We start from the raw sequence: 27,429 nt of genomic DNA on the forward strand, positions 1-27,429 counted from the left end.
TGATTACATGGGCTGCTTTAATATATATATAATATAAGATATTTATTTTTCCATATTTTCTCATTGTTTCTGTGATCAAAAAATACTATTAAGATTTACATATTTTTTAAGAGACCTGAGTAGTATTTTAGTATTTTGATACTTTGTTCAACACAATTGATGAGAATTAAAAACTTTGAATGGAGCCTCCTGAGTGGTGCAGTACATCACTTTGGCCAAGCTTCCTGCCATCCAGGACCTATATACTATCAAATCAAAATTATTTACATAGCCCTTCGTACATCAGCTGATATCTCAAAGTGCTGTACAGAAACCCAGCCTAAAACCCCAAACAGCAAGCAATGCAGGTGTAGAAGCACGGTGGCTAGGAAAAACACCCTAGAAAGGCCATAACCTAGGAAGAAACCTCACTACGATCGTCGAGACCAAGGTGCAGCGCAATATGAATACATGTTCTGTATTTAATGAAGAAAGAACTCTGAAACAAACGTGACGCTAAATAATCTAAATGTGCAGACACAGGCAACTAGACATAGACATAGATAATAACCCATGAAATACCCAAAGAAGATGGCTGCCTAAATATGGTTCCCAATCAGAGACAACGATAAACAGCTGCCTCTGATTGAGAACCAATCTAGGCAACCATAGACATACATAAACACCTAGATGGTAAACAACCCCATAAACTTATAAAATCCATAGACAGTACAAAAACACATACATCACCCATGTCACACCATAACCTAACCAAAATATAAAAAGAAAACAAAGAATACTCAGGGCGTGACATAGAGAGGAACCAGACTATGTGGGGTGGCCAGTCCTCTTCTGGCTGTGCCGGGTGGAGATTATAACTGAACATGGCCAAGATGTTCAAATGTTCATAAATGACCAGCATGGTCAAATAATAATAATCACAGGCAGAACAGTTGAAACTGGAGCAGCAGCATGGCCAGGTGGACTAGGGACAGCAAGGAGTCATCATGCCAGGTAGTCCTGAGGCATGGTCCTAGGGCTCAGGTCCTCCGAGAGAGAAAGAAAGATAGAAAGATTGAATTAGAGAAAGCATACTTAAATTCACACAGGACACCAGGTAGGACAGAAGAAGTACTCCTGATATAACAAATGACCCTAGCCCCCCGACACATAAACTACTGCAGCATAAATACAGGAGGGGTCAGGAGACACTGTGGCCCCATCCGATGATACCCCCGGATAGGGCCAAACAGGAAAGATATAACCACACCCCCTTTTCCAAAGCACAGCCCCCACACCACTAGAGGGATATCTTCAACCACCAACTTACCATCCTGAGACAAGACCGAGTATAGCCCACAAAGATCTCCGCCACGGCACAACCCAAGGGGGGTGGGCGCCAACCCAGACAGGAAGATCATATCAGTAACTCAACCCACTCAAGCTCTATAGGAGAAAGGAGAAAGCCCTGCCTCCAGCTGTTTGCTTAGACATTTTAGGGACAATTAGGAGGCCTGCGTCTTGTGACCATAGCGTACGTGTAGGTATGTACGGCAGGACCAAATCAGACAGATAGGTAGGAGCAAGCCCATGTAATGCTTTGTAGGTTAGCAGTAAAGCCTTGATATCAGCCTTTGCCTTGACAGGGGAAGGTTATTTCGTGTTTTATCCGGGTAGCCGGAAAGTAGAGCATTGCAGTAGTCTGACCTAGAAGTAATAAAAGCATAAATACATTTTTCTGCATCATTTTTGGACAGAAAGTTTCTGATTTTTGCAATGTTACGTAGATGGAAAAAAGCTGTCCTTCGAAACAGTCTTCATATGTTCGTCAAAAGAGAGATCAGGGTCCAGAGTAACGCCAAGGTCCTTCCCAGTTTTATTTGAGACGACTGTACAACCATTAAGGATAATTGTCAGATTCAACAGAAGATCTCTTTGTTTCTTGGGACCTAGAACAAGTGTCTCTGTTTTGTCCGAGTTTAAAAGTAGAAAGTTTGCAGCCTTTCACTTCCTTATGTCTGAAACACAGGTTTCCAGCAAGGGCAAATTTGGAGCTTCACCATGTTTCATTGAAATGTACAGCTGTGTGTCATCCGCATAGTAGTGAAAGTTAACATTATGTTTTTGAATGACATCCCCAAGAGGTAAAATATATAGTAAAAACAATAGGAAAGTCAGAGGAAAGCCAATACAATTGCCAGAGACTCCAGGCACCCAAGTCATAGACAAGCGGTACCAGAGTGCCAAGTATAGGACCAAAAGGCTCCTTAACAGCTTCTACCCCCAAGCCATAAGACTGCTGAACAATTAATCAAATGGCCACCAGACTATTTACATTGACACCCGTTCTCCGTTTGTTTTGAACACTGCTGCTACTCACTGTTTATTATCTCTACGTAGTCATTTCACCCCTACCTACATGTACAAATTACCTCAACTAACCTGTACCCCCGCACACTGACTTGGTACCAGTACCCCCTGTATATAGCCTCGTTATTGTTATTTTATTGTGTTTGTTTTTATATATTTTTTACTTTAGTTTATTTGGTAAATCTTTTCTTAATAACTCTTCTTGAACTACACTGTTGGTTAATAAGGGCTTGTAAGTAAGCATGTCACGGTAAGGTGTACACTTGTTGTATTCGGCACATGTGATTTGATGAATTTCACCACTCGCTGCAAGTCCTCATGCTTCAGGTCTAACCTGTGCTTGCTTGGTCCAGCTCTCTTTTTGATGGGAGGCATTAGACCATTCTCCTTGTACGACTGGTGGAGGACAGTCAGGTGCGTTCTACTAATGCTGAAAGATAAATTCTAGACACAAATATATTTGCAATATTATACAATAAATAGCCGTAGTCACTGTCAGACACACCTGGCTACCTTGATGGGTCATGGAATCATCTGGCAAAGTGGAGTCTTTTGTTTAGCAAAACAATTAACCATAATTCTAATCCATAGAGTGCTAGCAATACAAACCGATTGTCATAGCTAGTTAAAGTTAACCAAATAGGTTCAATAATAGCTGGTTAGGTAGCTAACATTAGGCTATTGTCACGCCCTGATCTGTTTCACCTGTTCCTGTGATTGTCTCCACCCCCTCCAGGTGTCGCTTATTTTCCCCAGTTTATTTATCCCTGTGTTTCCTGTCTCTCTGTGCCAGTTTGTCTTGTATGTTTAGTCAAGTCAACCAGTGTGTTTTTGATATTCTCCTTTTTCTAGCCCTCCCGGTTTTGACCCTTGCCTGTTTCTGGACTCTGTACGAGCCTGTCTGCTACTCTGTACCTCTTGGAATCTGTTCTGGTTTTGACCTTTTTGTCTGTCATAGACCATTTTTCTTGCCTACCCCTTTAAATTATTAAACATTGTAAGACTCCAACCATCTGCCTCCTGTGTCTGCATCTGGGTCTCTCCTTGTGCCGTAACTTGTTATGGCTGCAATACCAATACCGGGATCGATATGACAACTAACAGTGAAAATAGAGGGTGACAAATTCAAACCACAGAAATCTAATAATTGTAATTCCTAAAACATACATGTGTCATATCATTATAAAGGTAATCTTGTTGTTAATCCCACCAAAGTGTCTGATTTCAAATAGGCTTTTCAGTGAAAGCACTACAAACGATTATGTTAGCTCTACACCAAACAACAATAAGCACAGCCATTTTCCAACGAAATATAGCATTCACAAAAAGCTGAAATAAAGATACAATTAATCACTAACCTTGAATTATCTTCATCAGATGACACTCATAAGATTTCATGTTAAACAATACATCATGTTTTGTTTGATAAAGTTCATATTTATATTTAAAAAATCTGAGTTTACATTGCCTTATTAGATTCACTTGTTCCCAAAAACTTCAAGTGATTTTGCATAGCCACATCGTTTCAACAGAAATACTCATCATAAATGTAGATAATAATACAAGTTATACACGTGGAATTATAGATATACCTCTCCTTAATGCAACCGCTGTGTCAGATTTCAAAGAACGTTTATGGGAAAAGCAACACATGCAATAATCTGAGACGGCGCTCAGAACAGTAGCCAAATTAGCCGCCATGTTGGAATCAACGGAAACCAGAAAATACATGATAAATGTTTCCTTACCTTTTGATGAACTTCATCAGAATGTAGTCCTAGGAATCCCAGGTCCACAATAAATGATTGATTTGTTCCAAAATGTCTGTTATGTATGTCCAATTAGGTACTTTGGTTAGCGCGTTTGGTAAACAATTCCAAAGTCACAAAGCTTGTCCACTATAACGTGACGAAATGTCCAAAAGTTCCGTAACAGTCAGTAGAAACATGTCAAACGATGTACTGAATCAATCTTTAGCATGTTGTTTACATATATATTGAATAACGTTCCAACCGGAGAATTAGAATGACTTCAGATGAGTGATGGAACGCAGGTCCTTCATCTGTGAACGCGCATAGTGAATGCATGGTCAACTCGAGGCAGTGGTGACTATTTCGGGTGTCATTCGACCCCCCTTCACATGAAAGTCATCAGACAAAGTTCTATTGACTGCTGACATCTAGTGGTAGGCGTAGGACGTGACAACACATCCCATATCTCGCTGTAATTTCAAAGAAACTTTGTAAATTCATTAGTTATTCTGCGCTCTGGTACACAGTTGGTGCAGTGTTGTTCTATTGAAATGGATGCTTGCATATTCTAGTCTTTTATTAAGTTTCAATAAGCGATGCATAAAAAAGCCGCGTTAGACAGGATTACCCTACACATACTGACCAGCTCAAATAGACAGAAGTGTGCTATATGGCAGACCAATCCAAACTCATCTCATTGCATGTCCAGCCCACTCATTAACTCAGCCAATCATGGTTAGTGGGAAGGTTGCTGACTTTTTCTGTGGCATAACCAACTAGGCTCATAATTTAACAATTTATTAATATTAACAGATGGCATACAAATTTGTTATCAAGGCACATGAAAGTTTGAGAAGGAATTCATGCGAAAAAGTTTACGTTCAAGCAGCTCTCCTGTGAATTAGTGACCCGCCAACATATGCCTAGTTTCCTGAAACAGATCACATTTAAAGTTTAAGCCTTGCTGCCACTCTGTTCTCTGTACATTTTCAATTGATAGGGCACCATAAAGACATACGAGTGAAATTTGTACAGCATTCTCACTCACGGGTGCAACAAATACAGCATATTTCAAGGCATGCCTCAAAATATGGTAATAAGCCAGAAACAACAATAGCATGCACCCACTAGTGGTCAAAAGGCTTTTGGCGCTTCAAAATGACTGTAAGAAACTATATTCTGTGGGGTGGAATTAAAGTACCAATTAAAATACTGAAATTCTTTCCCCAGCCCACAGAATCTTCCCACAATGCACCATCATTTAAACCAGTATGCTGCAGTAAAATGTTTCAGAGTATTTTACTGTTGATCATGCCAAAAATTACTTTGTACAATTTACAGTTTTCTGTTACAGCGCACTGCTGTGAGGCTGGTGTTTTAGCCCACATAATGTATTTATTATCATTAATACATCTCTCCCTCCCTCTCTATCCTCCAATATTGATATTTCTCTCCTTTAAAAACGTCTTAAGGTATAGGGGACGCTTGCGTCCCGCTTGGCCAAAAGCCAGGGAAAATGCAGCGCGGCAAAATCAAATAAAATGATATAAAAATCTAACTTTCATTAAATCACACATGTAGGATACTAAATTAAAGCTACACTCATTTTGAATCCAGCCAACATGTCAGATTTTAAAAAGGCTTTTCGGCTACACAAAACACAGAAATAAAATATAAAACATGCCTTACCTTTGACGAGCTTCTTTTGTTGGCACTCCAATATGTCCCATAAACATCACAATTGGTCATTTTGTTGGATTAATTCCGTCCATATATATCCAAAATGTCCATTCGTTTGGCACGTTTGATCCAGAAAAAAACAGCTTCCAAATTGCGCAACGTCACTACAAAATATTTCAAAAGTTGCCTGTAAACTTTGCCAAAACATTTCAAACTACTTTTGTAATACAACTTTAGGTATTTTTAAACATTAATAATCGATCAAATTGAAGATGGGTCTATCTGTGTTCAATACAGGCAGACAACAAACCAAGCTACTTTTCAAGTCTTGCGCAACTCTCAACAGTGTTACGAAGTTCCTAGATGGCCGTACTTCTTCATTGCACAAATGAATAACCTCAACCAAATTCTAAAGACTGGAGACATCCAGTGGAAGCGGTAGGAACTGAAAACACGTTCCTAGGAAATATCGTTTCCCAATGAGAACTCACTGAACAGACAGAGACCTAAAAAAAACAATTCTGAACGGTTAGTCCTCAGGGTTTTGCCTGCTACGTAAGTTCTGTTAAACTCAAATACATGATTCAAACAGTTTTAGAAACTTCAGAGTGTTTACCAGCCAAATCTACTAATAATATGCATATCTTATATTCTTGGCAGGAGTAGCAGGAAGTTGAAATTGGGCACGCTATTTATCCAAAAGTGAAAATGCTGCCCCCTATACCTTAAGCAGTTAAACCTAGGAGAGGAGCGGCTTCTACTACTAGACTACGTGGGGACACTTTATTTGAAGGGTACCTACATAAGGAACGCATACATAATCAAATCATTAACACCATCTTTCCTCCCTACACTCAGATGCTCCAGTCCTGGACCCGGTTTTCCAGGATGTTCGCTCGCCCAACTACCAGTTTGTAACCCTGCGCTGCATCATTCAGAAGTCCAACCCACCACACATGGCCAGCATCCGCTGGACGCGAAACGGCGAGCCCCTGACCTCCCTGACCCCAAACCCCCGGGAGAACCCGCAGCTGAAATTCAAATTGGACCCCAGCAACAACGGCACGTACAAGTGCCGTGTCAACAACGGCGTGGGCTCTTCTACCTGCACCTTCAACATCTCATGTGAGTACCAGAAGCTGCTGAAGTTTCTGGTGGGGTTGTGGTCAATTCCATTTAAATTCAATCAATTCAGGATGTAAATTGGAATTTCCATATACTTCCTGAATGGGCTAAATTGAAATGGAATTGTTCCAGGTTACTGGAAATTGATTTGACCTTGTTTCCTGGTTTCATTTCATACATTAGCACATTGACTTGACTTCTTTGGTGTTGACAGGTTAGAAAAAAGGCTGGATAGGTGGGGAGCAGCCATATCGTTATGGCTACACCTACAAAAGAGATTTTCGCTTTGTGTAAAATATAGGACTGAAAATTAAGTACATGAAAAGTTTGAAAACTTTTACTAATGGACTTAATCTGACCCACTGATACGCAATAGATAAAATTATTAAATCAACCAACCAACTAACTCTCCCCCTCTCTCCTTCCCCGTGTTCTGTTCCCTCTCTCCCTCCCTCACCTTTCCCTCATCTCTCCCAACACTGTAGCCCGTCCATATAATGCTGAGTTCTACTTTGACACGCCCAACCCCATCCGCAATCTGAAGGGCAACAACTTCTCCTACAACCTCCAGTGGACCCAGAGAGATCCCGTGGCTACAGACCGTATCATTGGCTACTGGGTCAACGTTCGCAATGTGAGTCACTCGTACAGACACTCACCTACTCACTAGGGATGTGCACAGGGTTTTGAATATTCTCCATTCCTTTTCTCTTCCTCTCTAACCTCCCTTCATATTCCCCATATCCTTCCTTTATTCTCCTTTCTCCCTTTCTCTTAAAACTTCTTGTAACTAGGGGGCAGTATATCCATTTTTGGAAAATCAAATCAAATCAAATCAAATTGTATTTGTCACATACACATGGTTAGCAGATGTTAATGCGAGTGTAGCGAAATGCTTGTGCTTCTTGTTCCGACAATGCAGTAATAACCAACAAGAAATCTAGCTAACTATTCCTAAACTACTACCTTATAGACACAAGTGTAAGGGGATAAAGAATATGTACATAAAGATATATGAATGAGTGATGGTAGAGAGCGGCATAGGCAAGATACAGTAGATGGTATTGAGTGCAGTATATACATATGAGATGAGTATGTAAACAAAGTGGCATAGTTAAAGTGGCAAGTGATACATGTATTACATAAAGATGCAGTAGATGATATAGAGTACAGTATATACGTATACATATGAGATGCATAATGTAGGGTATGTAACATTATATTAGGTAGCATTGTTAAAAGTGGCTAGTGATATATTTTACATCATTTCCCATTATTAAAGTGGCTGGAGTTGAGTCAGTGTGTTGGCAGCAGCCACTCAATGTTAGTGGTGGCTGTTTAACAGTCTGAAGGCCTTGAGATAGAAGCTGTTTTTCAGTCTCTCGGTCCCAGCTTTGATGCACCTGTACTGACCTCGCCTTCTGGATGATAGCGGGGTGAACAGGCAGTGGCTCGGGTGGTTGTTGTCCTTGATGATCTTTATGGCCTTCCTGTGACATCGGATCGTGTAGGTGTCCTGGAGGGCAGGTAGTTTGCCCCCAGTTGTGCAGACCTCACTACCCTCTGGAGAGCCTTACGGTTGTGGGCGGAGCAGTTGCCGTACCAGGCGGTGATACAGCCCGACAGGATGCTCTCGATTGTGCATCTGTAGAAGTTTGTGAGTGCTTTTGGTGACAAGCCGAATTTCTTCAGCCTCCTGAGGTTGAAGAGGCGCTGCTGCGCCTTCTTCACGATGCTGTCTTTGTGGGTGGACCAATTCAGTTTGTCTGTGATGTGTACGACGAGGAACTTAAAATGTACTACCCTCTCCACTACTGTTCCATCGATGTGATTAGGGGGGTGTTCCCTCTGCTGTTTCCTGAAGTCCACAATCATCTCCTTAGTTTTGTTGATGTTGAGTGTGAGGTTATTTTCCTGACACCACACTCCGAGGGCCCTCACCTCCTCCCTGTAGGCCGTCTCGTCGTTGTTGGTAATCAAGCCTACCACTGTTGTGTCGTCCGCAAACTTGATGATTGAGTTGGAGGCGTGCGTGGCCACACAGTCGTGGGTGAACAGGGAGTACAGGAGAGGGCTCAGTACGCACCATTGTGGGGCCCCAGTGTTGAGGATCAGCGGGGTGGAAATGTTGTTGCCTACCCTCACCACCTGGGGGCGGCCCGTCAGGAAGTCCAGTACCCAGTTGCACAGGGCGGGGTCAAGACCCAGGGTCTCGAGCTTGATGACGAGCTTGGAGGGAACTATGGTGTTAAATGCCGAGCTGTAGACGATGAACAGCATTCTCACATAGGTATTCCTGTTGTCCAGATGGGTTAGGGCAGTGTGCAGTGTGGTTGAGATTGCATCGTCTGTGGACCTATTTGGGCGGTAAGCAAATTGGAGTGGGTGTCAGGTAGGGTGGAGGTGATATGGTCCTTGACTAGTCTCTCAAAACAGTTCATGATGACGGAAGTGAGTGCTACGGGGCGGTAGTCGTTTAGCTCAGTTACCTTAGCTTTCTTGGGAACAGGAACAATGGTGGCCCTCTTGAAGCATGTGGGAACAACAGACTGGGATAGGGATTGATTGAATATGTCCGTAAACACACCAGCCAGCTGGTCTGCGCATGCTCTGAAGGCGCGGCTGGGGGATGCCGTCTGGGCCTGCAGCCTTGCGAGGGTTGACACGTTTAAATGTTTTCCTCACGTCGGCTGCAGTGAAGGAGAGTCCGCATGTTTTAGTTGCGGGCCGTGTCAGTGGCACTGTATTGTCCTCAAAGCGAGCAAAAAAGTTATTTAGTCTGCCTGGGAGCAAGACATCCTGGTCCGTGACGGGGCTGGTTTTCTTTTTGTAATCCGTGATTGACTGGAGACCCTGCCACATACCTCTTGTGTCTGAGCTGTTGAATTGAGATTCTACTTTGTCTCTATAATGACGCTTAGCTTGTTTGATTGCCTTGCGGAGGGAACTGTTTGTATTCGGTCATGTTTCCGGTCACCTTGCCCTGATTAAAAGCAGTGGTTCGGGCTTTCAGTTTCACGCGAATGCTGCCATCAATCCACGGTTTCTGGTTTGGAAATATTTTAATCATTTCTATGGGAACGACATCTTCAACGCACGTTCTAATGAACTCGCTCACCGAATCAGCGTATTCGTCAATGTTGTTGTCTGACGCAATACGAAACATATCCCAGTCCACGTGATGGAAGGAGTCTTGGAGTGTGGAATCAGATTGGTCGGACCAGCGTTGAACAGACCTCAGCGCGGGAGCTTCTTGTTTTAGTTTCTGTCTGTAGGCAGGGATCAACAAAATGGAGTCGTGGTCAGCTTTTCCGAAAGGAGGGTGGGGCAGGGCCTTATATGAGTAGCGGAAGTTAGAATAGCAGTGATCCAAGGTTTTTCCAGCCCTGGTTGCGCAATCGATATGCTGATAAAATTTAGGGAGTCTTGTTTTCAGATTAGCCTTGTTAAAATCCCCAGCTACAATGAATGCAGCCTCCGGATAAATGGATTCCAGTTTGCAAGGAGTCAAATAAAGTTCGTTCAGAGCCATCGATGTGTCTGCATGGGGGGGAATATATACGGCAGTGATTATAATTGAATAGAATTCCCTTGGTAGATAATGCGGTCGACATTTGATTGTGAGGAATTCTAAATCAGGTGAACAGAAGGACTTGAGTACCTGTATGTTGTTATGATCACACCACGTCACGTTAACCATGAAGCATACGCCCCGCCCCTCTTCTTACCAGAAAGATGTTTGTTTCTGTCTGCGCGATGCGTGGAGAAGCCAGCTGGCTGCACCGACTCCGATGGCGTCTCTCCAGTGAGCCATGTTTCCATGAAGCAAAGAACGTTTCAGTCTCTGATGTCCCTCTGGAATGCTCCCCTATCTCGGATTTTATCAACCTTGTTGTCAAGAGACTGGACATTGGCGAGAAGAATGTTAGGGAGTGGTGCACGATGTGCCCCTCTCCGGAGTCTGACCAGAAGACCGCTCCGTTTCCCCCTTTTACGAAGTCGTTTTTTGGGGACGCCGGCTGGGATCCATTCCGTTGTCCTGGGTGAAAGGCAGAACACAGGATCCGCTTCGCGAAAGTCATATTCTTGGTCGTACTGATGGTGAGTTGACGCTGCTCTTATTTTCAGTAGTTCTTCTCGACTGTATGTAATGAAACCTAAGATGACCTGGGGTACCAATGTAAGAAATAACACGTAAAAAAACTAAAAACTGCATAGTTTCCTAGGAACGCGAAGCGAGGCGGCCATCTCTGTCGGCGCCGGAAGTAGGAAAAATAACGTTCCCAGAGTAAACGGGCTATTTTGTCAGGACAAGATGCTAGAATATGCATATAATTGACAGCTTGGGATAGAAAACACTCTAAAGTTTCTAAAACTGTAAAAATATTGTCTGTGAGTATAACATAACTGATATTGCAGGCGAAAGCCTAAGAAAAATCCAATTCGGAAGTGACTCATGTTTTGAAAGCTCTGCATTCCGATGCGTCCCTATTGAGCAGTGAATGGGCTATCAACCAGATTCCTTTTTCTACGTATTCCCCAAGGTGTCTACAGCATTTTGACGTAGTTTAACGCATTTATGTTGCAGAATGAGCGTAAGCAACTATATTGCGTAAGTGGTCACCTGATGCCTCTTAGAGTGATTCTTGCATAGAATACAGAGGTAGCCATTTTTCTTCTCGGTCCTACTGAAAAGCCAACTGTCCTTGTTGATATATTATCGAATAGATATTTGAAAAACACCTTGAGGATTGATTATAAACAACGTTTGCCATGTTTCTGTCGATATTATGGAGCTAATTTGGAATATTTTTCAGTGTTTTCGTGACAGCAATTTCCGGTCGATTTCTCAGCCAAACGTGAAGAACAAACGGAGCTATTTCGCCTACAAAAATACTATCTTTGGAAAAAAGAACATTTGCTATCTAACTGGGAGTCTCTTGAGTAAAAACATCCGAAGCTCATCAAAGGTAAACGATTTCATATGATTGCTTTTCTGATTTTCGTGACCAAGTTGCCTACTGCTAGCTGGACATAATGCTATGCTAGGCTATCGATAAACTTACACAAATGCTTGTCTTGCTTTGGCTGTAAAGCATATTTTCAAAATCTGAGATGACAGGGTGATTAACAAACGGCTAAGCAGTATATTTCACTTGAGATTTCATGAATAGGAATATTTTCTAGTAATATTTATGTCCGTTGCGTTATGCTAACTAGTGTCAGATGATGACAACGATCCCAGACACAGGATGGGTAGTTACAACAGGTTTTAAAGCCTGTGATGAAAAATGAACCCCCTGTCATGCAGGTGAAAGAGGACCCAAAAGCGACTTGGCGAAAACAGAGTCTTTAATCCAGTAAAGTAAATACAAACAAAAAACACAACTTTCACTCGAAATGACGAGGACAAACTGGAGACTCGATCTTGAACAGCAGGTGAACAGCAGGTTGCCTCGGGAAGGCACTTGAACCAGACAGACTCAGACACCTGCTCACCACGCAGCATCTGAGGAAAACACGACACGACAGGGCGATACACAAACACAGCACGGTGAATTCTAGACATGGAACCGACAGGACAGGAACGGAACACAAAGGAAGAAATAGGGACTCTAATCAGGGGAAAGGATCGGGAACAGGTGTGGGAAGACTAAATGATTGATTAGGGGAATAGGAACAGCTGGGAGCAGGAACGGAACGATAGAGAGAAGAGAGAGCGAGAGAGTGAGAGAGGGAGGGGGAGAGGGATAGAAAGAGGGAAAGAACCTAATAAGACCAGCAGAGGGAAACAAATAGAATGGGAAGCACAGGGACAAGACAAGATAATAAATGACAAAACATGACAGTACCCCCACTCACCGAGCGCCTCCTGGCGCACTCGAGGAGGAATCCTGGCGGCAACGGAGGAAATCATCAATGAGTGAACGGTCCAGCACGTCCCGAGACGGAACCCAACTCCTCTCCTCAGGACCGTAACCCTCCCAATCCACTAAGTATTGGTGACCCCGTCCCCGAGAACGCATGTCCATGATCTTATGTACCTTGTAAATAGGTGCGCTCTCGACAAGGACGGGAGGGGGAGGGAAGACGAACGGGGGTGCGAAGAAAGGGCTTAACACAGGAGACATGGAAGACAGGATGGACGCGACGAAGATGTCGCGGAAGAAGCAGTCGCACAGCGACAGGATTGACGACCTGGGAGACACGGAACGGACCAATGAACCGCGGAGTCAACTTACGAGAAGCTGTCGTAAGAGGAAGGTTGCGAGTGGAAAGCCACACTCTCTGGCCGCAACAATACCTTGGACTCTTAATCCTGCGTTTATTGGCGGCTCTCACAGTCTGTGCCCTGTAACGGCAAAGTGCAGACCTCACCCTCCTCCAGGTGCGCTCACAACGTTGGACAAACGCTAGAGCGGAGGGAACGCTGGACTCGGCAAGCTGGGATGAGAACAGAGGAGGCTGGTAACCCAGACTACTCTGAAACGGAGATAACCCGGTAGCAGACGAAGGAAGCGAATTGTGAGCGTATTCTGCCCAGGGGAGCTGTTCTGCCCAAGACGCAGGGTTTCTGAAAGAAAGGCTGCGTAGTATGCGACCAATCGTCTGATTGGCCCTCTCTGCTTGACCGTTAGACTGGGGATGAAACCCGGAAGAGAGACTGACGGACGCACCAATCAAACGACAGAACTCCCTCCAAAACTGTGACGTGAATTGCGGGCCTCTGTCTGAAACGGCGTCTAACGGGAGGCCATGAATTCTGAATACATTCTCGATAATGATTTGTGCCGTCTCCTTAGCGGAAGGAAGTTTAGCGAGGGAATGAAATGTGCCGCCTTAGAGAACCTATCGACAACCGTAAGAATCACAGTCTTCCCCGCAGACAAAGGCAGACCGGTAATGAAGTCTAGGCGATGTGAGACCATGGTCGAGAAGGAATGGGGAGCGGTCTGAGACGACCGGCAGGAGGAGAGTTACCCGACTTAGTCTGCGCGCAGTCCGAACAAGCAGCCACGAAACGGCGCGTGTCACGCTCCTGAGTCGGCCACCAAAAGCGCTGGCGAATAGACGCAAGAGTGCCTCGAACACCGGGATGACCAGCTAACTTGGCAGAGTGAGCCCACTGAAGAACAGCCAGACGAGTGGAAACAGGAACGAAAAGGAGGTTACTAGGACAAGCGCGCGGCGACGCAGTGTGCGTGAGTGCTTGCTTAACCTGTCTTTCAATTCCCCAGACTGTTAACCCGACAACACGCCCATAAGGAAGAATCCCCTCGGGATCAGTAGAAGCCACAGAAGAACTAAACAGACGGGATAAGGCATCAGGCTTGGTGTTCTTGCTACCCGGACGGTAAGAAATCACAAACTCGAAACGAGCGAAAAACAACGCCCAACGAGCTTGACGGGCATTAAGTCGTTTGGCAGAACGGATGTACTCAAGGTTCTTATGGTCTGTCCAAACGACAAAAGGAACGGTCGCCCCCTCCAACCACTGTCGCCATTCGCCTAGGGCTAAGCGGATGGCGAGCAGTTCACGGTTACCCACATCATAGTTGCGCTCAGATGGCGACAGGCGATGAGAAAAATAAGCGCAAGGATGAACCTTATCGTCAGACTGGAAGCGCTGGGATAGAATGGCTCCCACGCCTACCTCTGAAGCGTCAACCTCGACAATGAATTGTCTAGTGACGTCAGGAGTAACGAGGATAGGAGCGGACGTAAAACGTTCTTTTAGAAGATCAAAAGCTCCCTGGGCGGAACCGGACCACTTAAAACACGTCTTGACAGAAGTAAGAGCTGTGAGAGGGGCAGCAACTTGACCGAAATTACGAATGAAACGCCGATAGAAATTAGCGAAACCTAAAAAGCGCTGCAACTCGACACGTGACCTTGGAACGGGCCAATCACTGACAGCTTGGACCTTAGCGGAATCCATCTGAATGCCTTCAGCGGAAATAACGGAACCGAGAAAAGTAACGGAGGAGACATGAAAAGAGCACTTCTCAGACTTTACGTAGAGACAATTCTCTAAAAGGCGCTGTAGAACACGTCGAACGTGCTGAACATGAATCTCGAGTGACGGAGAAAAAATCAGGATATCGTCAAGATAGACAAAAACAAAGATGTTCAGCATGTCTCTCAGAACATCATTAACTAATGCCTGAAAAACAGCTGGCGCATTGGCGAGACCAAACGGCAGAACCCGGTACTCAAAATGCCCTAACGGAGTGTTAAACGCCGTTTTCCACTCGTCCCCCCTCTCTGATGCGCACGAGATGGTAAGCGTTACGAAGGTCCAACTTAGTAAAGCACCTGGCTCCCTGCAGAATCTCGAAGGCTGATGACATAAGGGGAAGCGGATAACGATTCTTAACCGTTATGTCATTCAGCCCTCGATAATCCACGCAGGGCGCAGAGTACCGTCCTTCTTCTTAACAAAAGAACCCCGCCCCGGCCGGAGAGGAAGAAGGCACTATGGTACCGGCGTCAAGAGACACAGACAAATAATCCTCGAGAGCCTTACGTTCGGGAGCCGACAGAGAGTATAGTCTACCCCGAGGAGGAGTGGTCCCCGGAAGGAGATCAATACTACAATCATACGACCGGTGAGGAGGAAGGGAGTTGGCTCGGGACCGACTGAAGACCGTGCGCAGATCATGATATTCCTCCGGCACTCCTGTCAAATCGCCAGGTTCCTCCTGAGAAGTAGGGACAGAAGAAACGGGAGGGATGGCAGACATTAAACACTTCACATGACAAGAAACGTTCCAGGATAGGATAGAATTACTAGACCAATTAATAGAAGGATTATGACATACTAGCCAGGGATGACCCAAAACAACAGGTGTAAACGGTGAACGAAAAATCAAAAAGAAATAGTCTCACTGTGGTTACCAGATACTGTGAGGGTTAAAGGTAGTGTCTCAAATCTGATACTGGGAAGATGACTACCATCTAAGGCGAACATGGGCGTAGGCTTCTCTAACTCTCTGAAAGGAATGTCATGTTTCCGAACCCATGCTTCGTCCATGAAACAACCCTCAGCCCCAGAGTCTATCAAGGCACTACATGTAGCACCGAACCGGTCCAGCGTAGATGGACCGACAAAGTAGTACAGGATCTTGATGGAGAGACTTGAGTAGTTGCGCTCACCTGTAGCCCTCCGCTTACAGATGAGCTCTGGCTTTTACTGGACATGAATTAACAAAATGTCCAGCAACTCCGCAATAGAGGCACAGGCGGTTGGTGATCCTCCGTTCCCTCTCCTTAGTCGAGATGCGAATCCCTCCCAGCTGCATGGGCTCAGACTCTGAGCCAGAGGAGGGAGATGGTTGCGATGCGGAGCAGGGAAACACCGTTGATGCGAGCTCTCTTCCACGAGCCCGGTGACGAAGATCTACCCGTCGTTCTATGCGGATGGCGAGAGCAATCAAAGAGTCCACATCTGAAGGAACCTCCCGGGAGAGAATCTCATCCTTAACCACTGCGTGGAGTCCCTCCAGAAAACGAGCGAGCAGCGCCGGCTCGTTCCACTCACTAGAGGCAGCAAGAGTGCGAAACTCAATAGAATAATCCGTTATGGACCGTTCACCTTGGCATAAGGAAGCCAGGGCCCTAGAAGCCTCCCTACCAAAAACTGAACGGTCAAAAACCCGAATCATCTCCTCTTTAAAGTTCTGGAACTTGTTAGAGCAATCAGCCCTTGCCTCCCAGATAGCTGTGCCCCATTCTCGAGCCCGGCCAGTAAGGAGTGAAATGACGTAAGCAACCCGAGCTCTCTCTCTAGAGTATGTGTTGGGTTGGAGAGAGAACACAATCTCACACTGCGTGAGAAAGGAGCGGCACTCAGTGGGCTGCCCGGAGTAGCAAGGTGGGTTATTAACCCTAGGTTCTGGAGGCTCGGCAGGCCAGGAAGTAACAGGTGGCACGAGACGTAGACTCTGGAACTGTCCAGAGAGGTCGGAAACCTGAGCGGCCAGGTTCTCCACGGCATGGCGAGCAGCAGACAATTCCTGCTCGTGTCTGCCGAGCATGGCTCCTTGGATCTCGACGGCAGTGTAACGAGCGTCTGAAGTCGCTGGGTCCATTCCTTGGTCGGTTCCTTCTGTCATGCAGGTGAAAGAGGACCCAAAAGCGACTTGGCGAAAACAGAGTCTTTAATCCAGTAAAGTAAATACAAACAAAAAACACAACTTTCACTCGAAATGACGAGGACAAACTGGAGACTCGATCTTGAACAGCAGGTGAACAGCAGGTTGCCTCGGGAAGGCACTTGAACCAGACAGACTCAGACACCTGCTCACCACGCAGCATCTGAGGAAAACACGACACGACAGGGCGATACACAAACACAGCACGGTGAATTCTAGACATGGAACCGACAGGACAGGAACGGAACACAAAGGAAGAAATAGGGACTCTAATCAGGGGAAAGGATCGGGAACAGGTGTGGGAAGACTAAATGATTGATTAGGGGAATAGGAACAGCTGGGAGCAGGAACGGAACGATAGAGAGAAGAGAGAGCGAGAGAGTGAGAGAGGGAGGGGGAGAGAGAGGGATAGAAAGAGGGAAAGAACCTAATAAGACCAGCAGAGGGAAACGAATAGAATGGGAAGCACAGGGACAAGACAAGATAATAAATGACAAAACATGACACCCCCACCCTAACTTTTGGTTGTTGGAATATGGGAAACACATCTGAGAGTGTTTAGTTCTATATGTAAATGTAATCTTAAATGTATTATACGTTAATGTATTTCCTGTCTTGAAGGTGATACGTCATGACATTGCATGTGTTGCAAAATCTATACATATGTAGCTATGCAAAATAGCAATCCTGCATAGTTGTGTAACAAAAACATGCAGATGTGTTCAGCCCCACAATTAATTATTACCCAGCAGGATGCTGGAAGTGGGTTTTGAGGGCCAGTACGAGGCACTCTTTCCTCTTCTGTAAAAAACATTGCCCTGTGTAGGGTGCAGGATTGGGATGTTAAATGGGTCCTATCTGTGATCACTAAAGATCCGATGGCACTTATCGTAAGAGTAGGGGTGTTAACCCTGGTGTCCTGGTTAACTTCCCAACCTGGCCACCTACTGTAATCATCTGCATCTTCCAATTGGCTCATTCCTCACCCATTTAACTATTCCCCAGGTCGTTGCTGTAAATGAGAATGTGACTGGCAGCTTCATTATATAGCACCCTCAAAACACCAGTCTCAACGTCAACGTTGAAGAGGCGACTCCGGGATGCTGGCCTTCTAGGCAGAGTTCCTCTATCCAGTGTCTGTGTTCTTTTGCCCATCTTAATCTTTTATTTTTATTGGCCAGTCTGAGATATGGCTTTTTCTTTGCCACTACCTAGAAGGCCAGCATCCCGGAGTAGCCTCTTCACTGTTGACATTGAGACTGGTGTTTTGTGGGTACTATTTAATGAATCTGCCAGTTGAGGACTTGTGAGGCATCAGTTTCTCAAAGTGGACACACTAATGTTCTTGTCCTCTTGCTCAGTTGTGCACCGGGGCCTCCCACTCCTCTTTCTATTCTGGTTAGAGCCAGATATTCAGATTCTTGGTAAATTCTTGCATGGAATAGCCTTCATTTCTCAGAACAAGAAAAAAATTATGAGTTTCAGAAGAAAGGTTTTGTTTCTGGCCATTTTGAGCCTGTAATCGAACCCACAAATGCTGACGCTCCAGATACTAAACTAGCCGAAAGAAGACCAGTTTTATTTTCTTTAATCAGAACAACAGTTTTCAGTTGTTTTAACACAATTGCAAAAGGGTTTTCTAATGATCAATTAGCCTTTTAAAATGATACACTTGGATTAGCTAACACAACGTGCCATTGGAACACAGGAGTGTCGTTGCTGATAAGGGGCCTCTGTACACCTATGTAGATATTCCATTAAAAATAAGCCAATTCCAGCGACAATAGTCATTTGCAAAACTAACAATGTCTACACTGTATTTCTGATCAATTTGATGTTATTTTAATGGACAAAAAATTGCTTTTCTTTCAAAAACAAGGACATTTCTAAGTGACCCCAAACGTTTGAACTGTAGTGTACATACATACATAGATACTGTATGCTACAGTAGAAACAACCACACAATACACAGAAAATAAGGCACATATTTTTATTGGAACGCATACATAAAACAACAACGAAGGGAATGCAAGCGCCAGACAGAAAATGTGCAAGTCTGCTGTGGTGGTTAATTTCTTTACTATCAAATGAGGAGAGACAAACTTATCACACAAGTCAGAGTTATACTTGAACTAAATATTTAATCATTTATTAATAAAGGAGCAGGTCAATACAACGCACACATAAAAAGTGAATCGATTGATTACTCTACGATAATGATGGCTGGTCGACGAATCACGCTCAGATGATTCGTTGAGAGCTCCGAGACAAAAGTACAAAGGTATTTTATAGCCAAGACACACCCCTTTCAAATTACATGACGAACAACAGATGTATAGAATGTGTCACAGGGTTAAGATTTGTATGAAAGATACTTATAATTCACAGCAAACAGTATCTGCTGTGTCAACAGTTATCTTTCATTGTACAGACCAGGGTCTGGCAATGGGGTCATCTCTCCCTTGTACCATATAGAACAGAAACATTAACTCATTCTCTGGATTGTGGTCTCTAGGTTTTATCACCCAAAAGACAGCATAAATCTCCTGTCAGTGTTATCTCCCGCAGGCCCATCCTCAGTAGAACACTCACAGATGCGCTTTCTAACAACTCCTTATTATGTTGCATAAAACAAACATTTGATACAATAATAGCATTATAACATAATCTTGCAATTTTCCGAGACACCTGAACAATTACTACATTGAGAACGGTTTCACTTTTCATCCTTCAAACTGTGTGGTTTCTCATTTTTCCTCATGCACCTGTAGCAGCAATCCCTTGTGCTGACCTTTCCTGTCACCTTGTCCCTGTTTAAAACTGTTTGGAATAAAAAGAATTAGCAATCATAATGTTAGCTAGCTACTGTAAAAAGCATGTCTTAAACTACGTTACAGCTTTGAGTAAACATCCTTGTCTGATCTGATAGGCAACTTGGCTATACTTACCTTCATAGTTGAAAAGGTAACTGGAGATAAAGTTTGAATCGTTTTTCTAACTTGGAGGTCGGTGCATTGCTTCTTGCATTGGCCAGACAATTTGTATATCCGTCACTGTTATCTTTGGCAGCTCTTGCAAGCACCTTGTGTAAAACAGTGCCATGGTTGCTAAGGGAAGGGGGCCTTGGCTAATTGCTGGCCACTGTTACAAAGAAAAATACTATTGCAACCTCTTTGCAATAAGGAATTGAGACCAAAAGCTCAAGAGAAGTTTTAAGTGTTTATTACCAAGAATACAGTCAGCTGAGCTTTTCTGCTAAGGTCCACAAAAAGTAAGGCTCTAAATATCCCCATTATGCTTTTCCTCAGTCTTCCATTAAGGGCTACAGGATCACAAGAGATGTCCCACTTTAACTCAGTCAGTGATTTTCATCACCTGCTTTACCGTTAGATCTATGATTGAGTTTGTGAGATATTCTATACCTTTTTCCCAGTCCTCTGCTAACGTTTTCTTGACCAGCTTATCTATTGGCTCCTTATGTTGTGCTACAGTAGGAGCTGGCGGGTAATAATTACCATTACTCAGATCTGGATCACATCTCTCATCCCACACTATACCCATACCCCACCTCCCTGTGAAAACCCTGTGTGACAGAGATTTTAGGGCCTAAAGTTTTTCCGCAATCCCTCCATAAATTCCTGTTTCCGTGTCTTGGTCCCAGTTCTCTGGGTGGTATGTCTTTGATATGGAGGAGAGAGCAGTGGGGTTGAGAGAGTGTCCAGTTCTACATATCTCTGGGTCGCATGCTTCCTGATCGTCCCCTGCAACAGATGGGCTGCCACCCATATCACCATGCCCTTATGCTTAGTTACACTCACAGCTTCAGCAACTTTTGATGTTACCCTCTCCCAGTGAACACGAGTATCTTCGTATCGAGCTATCCACTCAATATAAAGTGTTATCTGATTTTCTCCCCTTGTAGTGGTAGGGATTACAGCAGCCACCACAAACACTACCCCAACTAAAAATGTCTCTATGCCCCATATTATTGCCGTTTTACAGTGAGATCTACACTTCTTTTCCATCCTCACCTCCTCTATCAAAACCTGCTCTTCTAGCCTCTCCCAAGTCAGTAGGTGTTGGTGCAGCTATCACCTGGGACACGTGGATCCAGGCCTTCCTCCCGACACCTTCATAACTGTGTCAGTCACTAGTAGGACAGTGTGGGGTCCGGTCCACCTGGGCTGAAAGGTACCCGTTTCCACCCCCTACCATCAAATAATTTAATGGTGCAGCCATTAATGAGAATGACGGTATAAGTCTGCGGACATAACCAAATAGTACCAGTGTTTTCTTAACCCCTCTAATTGTTGTTGGAATTGGAAGTCGCTGGATTGTGTATTTTCGGACAACCGTCAGAGTTTTATTGCACTGTCAGAGTTTTCTTGCAGTGTCCCCCAGGTATGTTACCTCTGGGAGCGCAATTTGTGCCTTTTCACAGGACACCTTCAGACCAACTTTTGTTAGGTGTCTCGGGAGGATGTCAAGAACCTCTTCCGGGGGCTGTCTGAGAATCTGAACATAATAACAAAACATCCAAATATTGAATCATTGTGGAACCTACCGTGAACTGTCAGTTCTCCAGAGCTTTCTTAACGGCACTGTGAAACAGGGCAGGTGCAGAAGCATGCCCCATTGGCAACCAGTGAAAACAATACTGCTTGTTATTGCATACGAACGCAAAATAATGTTGTGAGTTCTCGTGAATTGGCACAGCCCAACAAATGTTCTTAAAATCAATTACTGAGAAAATATTAACTTCCTGACTGATGTCTTGAGATGTTGCCTCAATATACCCACCAAATGTTCCTCCTTGCTCGCACACACTTTTTCAGTTCATGATGGTCATGATGGCCAAACAGTTCTATTTTTGTTTCATCAGACCAGAAAAACATTTCAGCAGTGGCTTCTTCCTTGCTGAGCGGTCTTTCAGGTTGTCGATATAGGACTCGTTTTACTGTGGATACAGATACTTTTGTATATCTTTGTACTTTTATTCTGGTATTGATTTGCACTTTTCGCACCAAAGTACTTTAATCTCTAGGAGTCTTCTTCCTGAGCGGAATGACAGCTGCGTGGTCCCATGGTGTTTATACTTTAATACTTTTGTTTGTAGAGATGAACGTGGTACCTTCAGGCATTTGGAAATTGCTCCCAAGGATGAACCAGACTTGTGGAGGTCTCCAATTTTTTTTCTGAGGTCTTGGCTGATTTTTTTCCCATGATGTCAAGCAAAGAGGCACTGAGTTTGAAGGTAGGCCTTGAAATACATCCACAGGAACACCTCCAATTGACTCAAATTATGGCAATTAGCCCTTCAGAATATTCTAAAGCCATGACATAATTTTCTGTAATTTTCCAAGCTGTTTAAAGGCACAGTCAACTTGGTGTATGTACACTTCTGACCCACTGGAATTGTGATACAGTGAATTATAAGTTAAATAATCTGTCTGTAAACAATTGTTGGAAAAATTAGTTGTGTCATGCACAAAGTAGATGTACCAACCGACTTGCCAAAACTATAGTTTGTTAACAAGACATTTGTGGAGTGGTTGAAAAACAAGTTTTAATGACTTCAACCTGAGTGTATTTAAACTTCTGACTTCAACTGAAGGACCCTCTCTTATCCAGTGTGTCGTATTTCAACACTTAAAACAACCAATTTCTCAGAGCAAAAATCAAGTCATGAGTTTGAAGGAATTGTCTGTAGAGTGCCGAGACAGGATTGTGTTGAGGCACGGATCTGTGAAAGGGTACCAAACAGTTCTGCATCATTGAAGGTCCCCAAGGACACAATGTCGCCATCATTCTTAAATGGAAAAAGTTTGGAACCACCAAGACTCTTCCTCGAGCCAGGCCAAACTAAGTAATCGGGGGAGAAGGGCCTTGGTCAGTGAGGTGAAAAAGAACCCGATGTTCACTCTGACAGAGCTCCAGAGTTCCTCTGTGTATATGGGAGAACCATCCAGAAATACATCCAGAAACACTCAGAAGTTTCTAAAACTGTTGCAATGATGTCTGTGAGACAGAACTCATATGGCAAGCAAAAACCTGAGAAAAATCCAACCAGGAAGTGGGAAATCTGAGGTTTGTAGTTTTTAAACTCTTGGCCTACTGAATAGTCAGTGTCTATGGGGTCAAATTGCACTTCCTAAGGCTTCTACTAGATGTCAACAGTCTTTAGATCATTGTTCGAGGCTTCTACTGTAAAGGAGGGGCTCATAAGGACTCTTTGAGTCAGTGGTCTGGCAGAGGGAGCTCGCGAGCTCGTGAATAGCGGTCATCTGAGAGGTAGCTCTCGTTCCATTGCTTTTCTACAGAAAAAGGAATTCTCCGGTTGGGAATTTATTGAAAATGTATGTTAAAAACATCCTAAAGATTGATTCTATACATCGTGTGACATGTTTCTACGGACTGTAACCAAACTTTGGAATGTGTCTGGACCCAGTGCTAGTGCCTCATGAAGATGGATTACTGGGCTGACAACAAGGAGGAATTTGGACATAAATTATTAACTTTATCGAACAAATCAAACATTTATTGTGGAACTGGGATTCCTGGGAGTGCATTCTGATGAAGATCATCAATGGTAAGTAAATATTTACAATGCTATTTCTGACTTCTGTTGACTCTAACATGGCGGATATCTCTTTGGCTTGATTTGTCATCTGAGAGCCGTCCTCAGATTATTGCATGGTGTGCTTTTTCCGTAAAGTCTTTTTGAAATCTGACACAGCGGTTGCATTAAGGAGAAGTCTCTTTAATTCTGTGAATAACACTTGTATCTTTTATCAATGTTTATTATGAGTATTTCTGTAAATTCATGTGGCTCTCTGCAAAATCACCGGATGTTTTGGAAGCAAAACATTACTGAACGTAACACGCCAATGTAAACTGAGATTTTTCGATATAAATATGCACTTTATCAAACAAAACATACATGTATTGTGTAACATGATGTCCTATGAGTGTCATCAAAGTTTAGTGGTACATTTTATCTCTATTTCTGCTTTTTGTGACTCCTATATTTGGCTGGAAAAAAATGGCTGTGTGTGTTTTTGTGACTTGGCTCTGACCTAACATAATCATATGTTGTGCTTTTGCTGTAAAGCCTTTTTGAAATTGGACACAATTTGCAGATTAAAAATAATTGTATCTTTCATTTGGTGTATTGCACTTGTTAATGTGTAAAAGTGACATATTTCTAAAAAATAATTTTGAATTTCAGCGGAATGTTGTTGAGGCACCCCTAGCCATAAGAAGTTATAATGCACTTTGTAATGTGAATGTGTTTTTGTCATTCCATTCCACTCATTTAAATGTTACTGGGAGGTAGGTTTAAAAACAGCTTTACTATATATATCAGTTAGGCAAGTTAAACCCACCATTATCTGTTGGGTCCCATTTCTCACCACCCACCCCCCTCTTTCTATCCCACTCTCTGTTTACTCCTGATGAAGCAGAATGAAAAGATGAATCAGATGAACCTGTTCTCCAAGCAGATCGACAAGGAGCCGGTGAAGGGAGGCCTCATGTCCTACATCCTGACTGACCTGAAGATTCCCCTCTCCTATGAAATCCGCCTGGCCCCCATCACCACCTATAGCACAGGAGACTATGTCAGTCGCACCATCAAGTACTCAGAGCGTGAGTAGGGCACGGTGACTGGCTGGCACCTGGAGCCAAAATGGACACTCTTTAGTTAGTGTCTAATGACAATAATAATAATAACTCATCCGTAGCTGGCCAAGCAGGGTTTGGTTCAATTGCATTTTAATTACAGTCAATTCATAAAGTTAACCAAATTCCAATTCCAAATATTCCTATTTCAAAAGCATTTAATTTGACTTTCATTATACTTCCTGAATAGACTGGAATTGAAATGGAATTGACCCCAACCCTGTGGCCAAGTAGGCCCTTTTTGTTATATTAATTTAAGCAATTATTTAAATACATTTTAAAATGTGTGTTACTACCAGGGTTGGGTAGATTACTTTCTACATGTAATCTCTTACAGTTACAAGTTACCCGTCAAATTGTAATCAGTAACGTAATTTTTGGATTACCCAAACTCAGTAACATAATCTGATTACATTCAGTTACTTTTAGATGACTTTCCCCTTAAGAGGCATTTGAAGAAGACAAAAATGAATGTTATCAATTGAACCACATCTATTGCGGTTGAAATCAACATTAAAGTTTAGATAGCTGGCCATATATGGATGTTACATTTCACTTTATGGCTTGGTTATGTAGGCTTCTTCTAACCCATTGCTTTCTACTACATGTAATAATACAATTAAATTATATCTTTACATTGAAAGCCAAACTCTATCAGAATTCCAGCAATTCCAATTAATGTTAAACCCTTTGATCTTCAAGAATAGGACTTGGAAGTATAGATTATACCAAAAATCTCACATTTGGACTCATCAGACCAAAGGACAGATTTCCACCGGCGTAATCTCCATTGCTTGTGTTTATTGGCCCAAGCAAGTCTCTTTTTATTATTATTGGAGTCCTTTGGTAGTGGTTTCTTTGCAACAATTCAACCATGAAGGCCTGTTTCACGCAGTCTCCTCTGAACAGTTAATGTTGATGTGTCTGTTGCTTGAACTCTGTACAGAATTTATTTGGGCTGCAATTTCTGAGGCTGGTAACTGTAATGAATTTATCCTCTGCAGCAGAGGTAACTCTGGGTCTTCCTTTCCTGTGGCAGTCACCATGAGAGCCAGTTTCATCATAGCGCTTGATGGTTTTTGCGACTGCACTTGAAGAAACTTTCAAAGTTCTTGACATTTTCCAGATTGATTGACCTTCATGTCTTAAAGTAATGATGGACTGTCGTTTATCTTTGCTTATTTGAGCTGTTTTTTTCTTTTACCATAATATGGACTTGGTCTTTTACCAAATAGTGCTACCTTCTGTACAAGTGATTGGCTAAAACACTTTAAGAAGGAAAGAAATTCCACTAACCTTCAACAAGGCACACGTCAATTGAAATGCATTCCAATTGACTACCTCATGAAGCTGGTTGAGAGAATGCCAAGAGTGTGCACAGCTGTCATCAAGCCAAAGGGTGGCTACTTTGAAGAATCTCAAACACTTTTCTCATTACTACATGATTCCATTTGTGTTATTTCATCGTTTTGATGTCTTCACTATTATTCTACAATGTAGAAGGTGTGTCCTTCGAAGGTGTGTCCAAACCTTGACATGGTACTGTATATATAATTTAGTCCAAAAATGATTTTGCAACTACAGATTTGCCCTTTAAATATATCAAATGTGTGCAAGTTTGTGTGGATTTTTTTTATCAGCATGAATTAGATTGAGCAATAAAGCACACATTTTATTCCATAGGCTTGGATCCGCACTATTCAGCTTTTGCAAGAGTGCATTTTTCCCTGGCTGTCCACTGGTTTCAAAAACAATGACTGATAGTCAGGTTCAACTTTTTGAATTCAACCATTATTGGGTTGAAATACACATTTAGATTTGTGAACAGCCATCCACAACAACCCCAATCTGCAAGGTGCAAATAGCAAAATGTATTTCACATTAATGCGCTATGTAGATATCAATAATAAGTGATATATGTATCACTGTAGACTACACCACAGCTGTCATCCTTAACTCCAAGTTTTTTTTTCAAACTGGATAATCTTTGGATTACAACAGCAGTCACATAGCTTTTTCAAAAGTATCTGTATTCTGATTACAATATTTTTGCTGGTAATTAGAGTTACCATTTTTTTGTAATCCCTTATTTGTAATCCATAACTCTTCAACCCCGGCTACTACAAAGTTTTATGAAAGTGTATTGTGGTAATCAATGTGTATTTCCTCTTTTACAGCCTACAATTACCCAAGACCTTCAGGTAAGAGTGCCCTAAAAAATAATTAGGAAGTGCATGAACTTCGCTGAGTGGAACGTAAATTGTAATAGATTATGTTTTGATTATAACACCATCATGAAAGGTGAACAGAGAGATACAGGCTTCTTACCAATTGGAACCCAATTAGTGCACTAGGGCTAACTTAGGCTGACTTAGGGCATAATTAGTGTTTGTCTGAGTGAGTGGGTTGGTTGTTGTGTGTGTACTGAAGTGTCTTGACTTTACTTTCATTAATCTGATGACTGTTATTTATTTAATCTACTAACTATGTTTAAATGAATCATGTAACAATTAACTCATTAGGAATTTGATGCACCACAGAAGAGGCTGTTTAAAGAGTTACCATCTCCCAAATTAAACTCTATAAGGTATATATTACATCGATAAAAAGTCATCCTATTAATCATTACCTCTTATCATATCATCATTCTAAACAGATGTTACCTCATGCATCTGCAAAAAACCCAGCCC

General features: G+C 43.0%; 1 protein-coding gene across 1 annotated transcript in view; it reads left to right on the forward strand.

Annotated features, from left to right (window-relative positions):
• Nucleotides 1-27,429, forward strand: part of LOC124046907 (MAM domain-containing glycosylphosphatidylinositol anchor protein 1-like) — a 121,807-nt gene that overhangs the window by 24,554 nt on the left and 69,824 nt on the right. Inside the window, exons 4-7 of the mRNA XM_046367677.1 lie at nucleotides 6,639-6,905; nucleotides 7,391-7,539; nucleotides 24,523-24,706; nucleotides 26,917-26,940. Of these exons, the coding sequence (XP_046223633.1) occupies nucleotides 6,639-6,905; nucleotides 7,391-7,539; nucleotides 24,523-24,706; nucleotides 26,917-26,940 (624 nt within the window). The remainder of the gene's footprint in view (nucleotides 1-6,638; nucleotides 6,906-7,390; nucleotides 7,540-24,522; nucleotides 24,707-26,916; nucleotides 26,941-27,429) is intronic.

Source organism: Oncorhynchus gorbuscha, linkage group LG10 (genome assembly GCF_021184085.1).
Source record: "Oncorhynchus gorbuscha isolate QuinsamMale2020 ecotype Even-year linkage group LG10, OgorEven_v1.0, whole genome shotgun sequence".
Taxonomy (NCBI): Eukaryota; Metazoa; Chordata; class Actinopteri; order Salmoniformes; family Salmonidae; genus Oncorhynchus; species Oncorhynchus gorbuscha.